The 8115-nt window shown below is 48.3% G+C and overlaps 1 protein-coding gene across 1 annotated transcript; it reads right to left on the minus strand.

The window, feature by feature from the left end:
* Positions 1–178: 178 nt before the first annotated feature.
* Positions 179–6608, minus strand: SERPINF2 (serpin peptidase inhibitor, clade F (alpha-2 antiplasmin, pigment epithelium derived factor), member 2). Its single transcript, XM_008946799.1, has 8 exons — positions 6549–6608; positions 5771–5833; positions 3880–4297; positions 3437–3580; positions 3045–3248; positions 2079–2221; positions 1289–1493; positions 179–504 (listed from the first exon to the last, which is right to left on the minus strand). Exons 1-8 carry the CDS (start codon positions 6606–6608, stop codon positions 179–181), a joined length of 1563 nt encoding a protein of 520 aa, XP_008945047.1.
* Positions 6609–8115: the final 1507 nt, after the last annotated feature.

Consider the following 8115-nt stretch of genomic DNA (forward strand, 5'->3'; position numbering starts at 1 on the left):
AAGCTTGTCAAGGCTGGAATGGGATATCCCAGGACTGGTCTCTAGGGATCTGTAAAGGAAAACAGCAAGGGATTGCCTCCTGCAGCCTCAGAGGGAGGTTTCCAATGACAGGAGGTCTCTCTTAGCTGATCCAAAGGCTCAGGCAGCAGTCCCAGAACACTTAAGCTCTGCTCCTCACTTATTTGGGCATGGGGTACTCATTGGCATCTGTTGCTTCATGTGAGTCCCATGGATCTTTTTTCTGAGGAGCAGCATTGGGGTTAGGGTTCTGGACACTGCCTATAAAAAGTGGGATGCCTGTTTCATCTTCAAAAATAATGAAGACAAAGGGGCGGTCAAGGCTGAAGGCAGAGACTGAGCGTGAAATCGCAATGCTGGTAGCAGCAGATGCTTTCATCCCATCTTCTTTAAGCTCCAGGGTAGACTGGTGCTGCATACTGGATACAAAGAGAGGCTCATCTGTGATCTTCTGGAGATTTGGACTTGTGAACAGCTCCTGGAGGCCTACGGAGAAATGAAACTAAGTTAACCTCCCCCAGTTGGTGCCACCAGCTCCGATTTTTCTCAAAGCTGTCTGAAAAAAAGCAGTTTGCTAATCTGTTGCTACACGTGTTGTCCACCACCACGGGCTGGCTGCCCAGTCCATCTGTGTGTGAGGAACCAAGGGTGGCAAGGCCAGAACAGTTTTCACAAGCTTTGTCCACCTCTTTCAGAAGAGCAGTATAAGAACTTAAAGCTTTCCTTTAAAAGCAGCAGGAAGTCTGAAGGCTCTTTCCTGGTAGGCTGGAAACACTTTTACAGAGATGATTTTTGTAAGCAATTCTGCAAAACAGAGTGAACTCCCAGTTTATTCTCATCTGAAATGCAGTGTGTGGTGTTTTACTTCAGTAAGCTCTCAGTTCCAGGTTCTGTGATCTGCATTCCCTCTGTTGGCCATTTCTGTGTCCTGGACAGTGTTAAATGACAAAGTAGGAGACAAAGGTTGAGGCATGGGAGGAAAGTGGTTTTGGCTACAAATAGAGAAATAAGAAGAACTCATAAAGAGGATGAGAACTGTGAATGCTGCCTTCTCTATAGTATCATCTTGTTGGAGCAAAACATTTGGTGCTAGGCAAGCAAAGAGTAAGGAGGAGGAAAGGAATCAGAGATGAAAGTTTGGATGTTATCTGGAGCAAGCTGTGAGGCACAGCTTTAGTAACAAGGATGGCAGTTTTTAGTGTCAGAGAACAGATGCCATGTAGATTGATCAGCTTCCCTTACTCAGTGAAAACCCTGTTAGAGGCCTTACCCATTTGACTGAGAACCTTGTTGAGTTCCAGCTGGTAGTCCAATTTTATTTTAGGGATCTTCACTGTGGTGGGTACCTCTCTGGGGAAAAGCCTGCAGAGTTGTTCATAAGAGAAGTTCTCCAGCATGTGAGAGGTATTCCAAGTGTAGTGGTTTGGTACAATGACCACAAAACTCATGTTACTCTTAAAGGGAAACCTGGCTACCTGGAAATAAAACCAACCAGAAGAATTAATGGAAGAGGAAGGAAAGTCCAGAAAGTAATGCTTTTAATTTAGTCTTTTTTTAATTGGTCTACAGAGCCATTCTATCTCTCAGACAAAAACAGCCTGGTGGGAAGGAGCTATCGGATTTCTTCAGAGGAGAAAGTTTGTTGGAATAACAGCATCAGATTTTAGTATTTAGCCACTGACTGGTAAAGATTGAACTTGGAAGCCCACATGGACAAACATTGTACCCACTCTGCCAGCAGCTGCAGTCTGAAGGACTCCAACAGTACATTGTCTGAGAGAATTCCTTTCAATATTTCCTTATTTTTCTTTAACTCAGGGCTTTAAAACTCTGTTAATTCCCATTTAGTGGGAATATCTCTTTGTGGTTTTTCCTAGAGATAAAGAGTGAAGATTCAACATTCTTGCTAGAAGCAAGGACAAAGGATGCTTATTAAATTTTTGTGTGCTATGCCTGTTAAAAGACTGTTTTTTTTTTTAAAGAGAATAGATGCAGTCAGTGAAATACAACAGCAAGAAGAAATTCCAATAATACTTGTAGTGTTCCTAACAGAGTCCTACCTGAATGTCCTGGGACTCCAGAGTAAACCAGCTCAGGGAGTACTTCTGGGCTTTCATCATCTCAACTGGGACCACGAACTCATTGTCAAGGTGGAATACATCTGGCCCAGTGAAACGAGCATCAAATTTATTCCTCCAAAACCCTATCAAAATAAAAGTTTAGAAATCAACAAAGTTAAATTTGGGTAGGAAAACAGAAACTACCTAGCTGACACTCCTCCTATCATGAGTTCTCCAAGAAGGCAGATAGTGACCAGGCAAATAGAAAAACAGTGAAGAGAAGTCAGCACCAAGGCTGGAAGAGCCCTAGCAGTGGGAAGCTCTTATCTTCCAGAGAGGGACTGTGGAACAACAAAAAGAACAAGGATTAATCCTCATGCCTCAGTGTGGGAGATTACTGCAGGCTGTGAAGATAAAGCGTTGGACATTTGTGCTTTGAAAAATGAGGAGTATTGCCTTTGTGCTGTGTAGGGTGAAACAGTACTTCCAGACCAAGCTAAAATATGTGCAGATTTACACTGTTTGGTCTGCATTTCAATGCACAACCCTCAGGGAGTTAAAAGAGGAAGATGTGCCTGACCACTGCGCTGTAGTCAGAAAGAAATCCACAGAAGCTGCCTCCGAGCTCTGTGGTTGGTGTGTAATGAGTTGCATGTGACCTGGTTAAGATGAGCAGTGATGTGCTGCTGTCTGGGATCCTGAACCAGGAGGCAAAAATACTGCAGGTTCCACCTGCTGCATTCTGGCTCTGCTGCCAAGTAGCATTTTTAGCACATATGAAGCAGTTGGGAATCATTACGGTAAAGAAATCTAAGCAAGAGGAACAGCAGATGTACCAGAAAAGAACAAGCAGATTGACTAGCAGGAAGCAAGGAAAGGAGATGCCATTCAGCCCCAGTGCTTGCAGAAACCTGGTAGGTTTCTAACTAACTATTCCTCTTGAAAAGTAAGGCCCGTGGAGCTCACCATGGAAGTAGATTGCATTGAGCAAGAGCATGACTGTGTTCTCAGGGAGCTGCTGCAGGAAGGTGGGTATTTCCCCATTAGTTGCTTCCTTTACCCACTTGTTTATGGCTATGAGGTCATCCTCACTGATCCCAGAAAGAGTCACAGGCTTTGCTCTGTAGAATTTCTCTGAATCCTCCAGGAACTTTTCTTTCACCTCAAATCCTGGCAGAGGGGAAGAATTCTACATGAAGTCATCAGACATTGAAAATCATATGCCCAGTGGCATGACACTCCCCAGGAGGAGTGCTTAGGGACACAGAGATGTCTCCCAGTATGGCAGCTTCCATCACTCTCTGTCACCACAAGTTTTTATCCCACACCAGCACAGACCCCCCCGTGCCAGCTGTCACCTTTCTGCAGGTACAGACGGGATGCAAGGCTGAGGGTGGACACTGTGAGCCTCCTCTGAAGGGTGCCCAGCACGTGGTGGAGACAGGGCACCGACTGCAGGTGCATCACCTCCAGCAAATGCTTCTCTGTCTGGTTTGCTGCTCCTAAAAAGGAAAGTCAAATTCCTGTTAGGCCATGCCCATGTAGTGGAAAACAGGGATGTTACTGCAGCTGCCTCCTGTTAGAAACACACTGTGCCTTGCAGAAGAGGCTGGAGAAACCTGAGTGTTGGAGCCACGGAGGGCAAGCTTCATTTGTAATCATACCTAATTAAAGCTGCAGGAGTAATATTAAGTGAAAGGTGCCAGATTTAGTCTTTGCATTTTGCACCTTGGTTCCTAGTGCCTCCAGGAGGGGGTACAGGGAAGGGGAGGAAATGGAGCTTTTGTAACTAAGAAGTTACCTAGTGCCAGGTGAGACAAGGCGAGGGCGATGCTGAGGGGCGACAGGATCACGTTGGTTCTGTTGGACTCCACCTGGACCTCTCTCAGGAGATCAATGCTGAATCTCATCAAGCCATCTGCTAGCCTCCGGCTCTTCTTCCAGGTCATCTCACAGTTTTTATCTTCAGCCTCTCCTTCCTCTTCAGAAGAGGAATTTTCCCCAGCTGCCTGCTCTTCAGGACAGCCCACAGCCCCAGCTAGGACTTCATCTTCTGGGTTCTGGTCATTTCTCGTGCCTGGTGGGGCAGTGGTGAAAGGTAACACGGGTCCATCAATCTCCTGGAAGTTCTCATGGATAAACTCTGGCAGCTCTGTGTTCAGCATGGGTGGGATGGTTCCCAGCAGTGCAGACTGTACAGCTCCATCAGTTTCCACATCCTGGGGAGAGATGAGAAGGATAGCCCTGGGAAAGGAGGAGCACGGCGCCGTCTTCCTCCCATGGCTTTTACTGCACACTTAGATGGGTTGAAGAAACTCTACAGCGTCTCTACTCTGGTGGTGTCTTTGCTTTAGTTTGCCTTTTAACCTCTAGGTTGAAAGCAGCTCAATGAGTATGGAAAAGAGAATGTCTTGTATCCTGGGAAAACAGACTGAGGGAGGGTCTTGCAGTGGTTCCTCCTCCACTTGCTCTCAGGGCCTGCCCCACCCAAACGAGCCCAACAGGCCTGCTTTGAGGGCAGGAACCATCACCTGCTCAGCACATGTCCTGTGCCTTCACTGTTTATAGATCCATCATCCTCAGCCTTGATGTCCCCACCTCCTCTCACATCTGTTAGAACTGCTGATCTGCCTCGAGCATCGGTCAGCACCCCACAGCCTTGAGCCATTTAGACTCAAGTCCTCCTCCAGGCATCTGTCTCTTTTTGACTTGTCTGTTCTATTCCATACCTTTTCTCTCCAAATTCCTCATTTTCCAGTTTTTTAAGCATTAGCCTATAGCACAGCTGCTACCATCCTCACATTTGCATAGTCTTAACCACATGCATTTTCCCTCAGATCTCTGCTCCTACCAGCACCTGGATGACATTGCTCTGCTGCAGGAGCACTGCACCATCAGAGCCAGGCTTGATGGGAGCATCAGCTACAGGTCTTTCTCCCTGTCATTCTCATAGCTCGTTGTTTTCCTCGTCTTCCCTCATCAATCCAAAACGAAATAATCTACCTGCCAGTCTCTGTACACAGCAGCTACTGATATTTACTCTGTACTCTGCCCAGTTCTTGAGGCTGGAGCTTCCAGCATGGAGGATCACAGTGCTGGTGGCACCAGTGGGTGTGGTGGGCAGGGAAGCCTGCACAAAGATGGATTTTCTCACTGTGCTGGTGCTGCTAGATTGCACTGCCTGGACCTATCCCATCTTAGGACAAAATGGAAAACCATTGCAAATGGTGGAGGGTCTAGAGCAGAAGCCTTGTCAGGAGCAGCTGAGGGAACTGGGGTTGTTCAGCCTGGAGAAAAGGAAGCTCAGGGGTGACCTTCTGGCTCTTGACAACTCACAGAAAGGGGGCTGGATCCAGATGGGAGCCAGTCTTTTCTCCCATGGAACAACCAATAGGACAAGAGGAAATTGCCTCAAGTTGCATCAGGGGAAGTTTAGGTTGGACATTTGTCTTTACTGAAAGGTTTGTCCAGGCCTATCCCAGGCTGCCCAGGGCAGTGGTGGAGTCCCCATCCCTGGAGGGGTTCCCAAGCTGTGGAGATGTGGTGCTGAGGGACACGGGGCAGTGGGGACCTGGCAGTGCTGGGTTGATGGTTGGACTCAATGATCTTAAAGGTCTCTTCCAGCCAAACCAATTCTATGAAATACCACAGCATAACTTCAGTCCCCTTAGGTGGAACCAGTCATTGCTTACCTTCAGCTTCTCATCTTTGTCTAAGGAGAGGTGCTTTTGCTCAATGACATGTGCTGAAGAAAACTGTAGGAGGGAGGAACCAACAAAGTCAAGTTAGGTCCCAGAAAATTTCTTCTGAATTTCCAGAGTTGTTTTTTTCTGCCCCCACTCCTAACACATTCCTGTGGGGCCAGGTCAGAGACTGGCACCAGCCTGGCTGTAGCAGTCCCTGCGTGGCTACACCATGGGCAGGGCTTCAGGATGCAGACCCTGAGGCAGCAGGGTCCACTGTGGGGAGGTGGCAGTGAGCAGGAGCTGGGACAGACTGCAGATACTGGATTTGTTTAGAAAGGGACCAGGCCAGAATGGTACAAAATAATGTATCCCCTAGAGAGTGAGCTGTGTGGTTTTGCAATCTCAGATCTGACAGGGATCCAGATTTATAATGTAGAAAGAAAGAAAGGGAAAAAAAAAGCCATTATTAAACAGTCTTGTGTTAACCCCTGAAGGTCAGGGACACTAAATACAGTTGAAGCCAAGTTTCCAAAGATTTTCTAATGAAACCCACTTGAATAATGAGAATACCCACAGCTATATTAGCTGGGAAAAAGATCAGAAACCTTGCTGTGCTGGGGCACAGGCTAACCCCACAGGAGAGCAGCAGCCACCAGTCTGCCTTCCAGGGCTTGTGAGGCAGAAGCAGCAGGTGGTGTTTGCCCAAGGAGAGCCACCACAATCCCCTTGCCCTTTGCTGGCTATGAGCACAGAGCTCCCCACCATCTCTGGAGTGAAGACTTACCCTTAGGTGACTGTGGAGAGCAGGCAGGCAGAGCAGCCCCAGGGCCCAGAGGAACACCATATTTCTGGAACAGAAGGACCAGCCAAGAGAGAAGTTATTTCCAGCTGCCTGGCAGCAGCGAGCTGAGCCTGTTCAGGTCTACAGGGAGAAAACTGTCAAGCTGGCCAAACAGGTTGGCTCAGGAGCTTGCTGAAAGCAATAGGGAGAATGAACAATGCTGCAAAGAAACAACACAGGACTCCTGGGTCCAATGCCAGGGCAGGGAAATCGGAGAGGAACAGGGACCCACACGGGAGCAGAGCTGCAGCCGGAGCCAGGCTCCGACGTGTCGCTCTCCTGCTCGGAGCCCGCGTTCCCGACCCCATCTCTCTCATTTCTCTGGGATGCAAGTGGCATTTCCCTAATCAGTCCTGCACACACTGTGCCTCTGGAAGAAGATGAGAGCCTTTCCTTTCTCTGGAAGAATATAAGAGCCTTTGCTCTTTTCCCATGCAAACCACCAAGGTATGGGCATAGCATCCGTGGCTGTGCCCTGGGCTCCTGGGAGAAGGGATACTAACCTGCTTCAGTGGGGCTGCAGGCACTCAGCAAAGTTCTGTCTGGGAGGGGCTTTCCAGGTAGAAAATGCAGTACCAGAGCAGTTTCTCAGCACTATGTTCTGGGATAGAGAGTCCTCCCTTTCCCAGCACTCGCCTTCCCCCTTGCTGGCAAACCCAGCCTCTTCCACCCCCGCCCTCCAGTTCCTGTATGGGACAGTGGGAGCAGGGCTTCCAGGGCCATGGATAAACCCCCACCCATTCCCTGGCCACTGCTTCTCCCAGCCACTTTTCCCTTTCGAACAGAAATAACCTATCTTTTCCTTAACATGAAGCCCCCATGACAAAGCTCAGCTCTCAACACTGCTGCCATGCACTTCATTCTTGGGGCTGTTTTCCATTCCCTTGAACAGTCCTTGCATTCACCCAAAACTGCTGGGCTGTGACCTCAGTTGCCAAGTGGAAGAAGTAAAACTTGAGGTCACCTCATTTTACCTCCTCCTTCACCCCAAATCCTGCAGCCACCTATAACCCTGAATACCCCTTTCCTCCCTGGTGCTACGTACCCTTCAATCCTCTGCCAAATTCACCTTCCTTTGCCCCCATTTACTGCCAAATCTTCATTTATTTGTCCCTTACCTGAGACTGTTCATGTCCACGTTGGAGCTGGCACCTGCTTTAGCCTGGGCAATAGCTCTGCGTGGGGCAAATGCAGTCAAGAGACTCTCTTCTCCTGCCCGCCAGTGGAGACCTTTGGCACCACCCCCTGTTTGAGAATTTGGCAGGCAAATATTGACCTACAGCATGCAGTTAAACATTTGTTTGGGGGATGAGTGAATCTTTGGTGCATTTGGAGACAGGGAGCCACTTTGGGCTGCTGTTAACATTGTTAACACCAAGTTGACCAGCTCTGAAACTCCCATCAGCAGAAGTCACATGTGAAGCCAGTTGTCCCTAGCAGTGGCTCTGCTTTCCAGGTACTCTGTGCTGGGAATGTGCTCTTTTATTCATAACCTTTAGTGAAAATGTAG

This window comes from Merops nubicus, unplaced genomic scaffold (assembly GCF_000691845.1).
Source record: "Merops nubicus isolate BGI_N331 unplaced genomic scaffold, ASM69184v1 scaffold5589, whole genome shotgun sequence".
Taxonomy (NCBI): Eukaryota; Metazoa; Chordata; class Aves; order Coraciiformes; family Meropidae; genus Merops; species Merops nubicus.

Excerpts from the sequence above, each read along its gene's own strand:
- SERPINF2 (XM_008946799.1), bottom strand. The coding sequence starts at position 6,608 with ATGGTGTTCCTCTGGGCCCTGGGGCTGCTCTGCCTGCCTGCTCTCCAC. Across the intron at positions 3,249-3,436 it reads CCGTCTGTACCTGCAGAAAG|GATTTGAGGTGAAAGAAAAG; the intron begins GTGACAGCTGGC and ends CCCCTCTGCCAG. Across the intron at positions 505-1,288 it reads CAAGGTTCTCAGTCAAATGG|GCCTCCAGGAGCTGTTCACA; the intron begins GTAAGGCCTCTA and ends ATTTCTCCGTAG.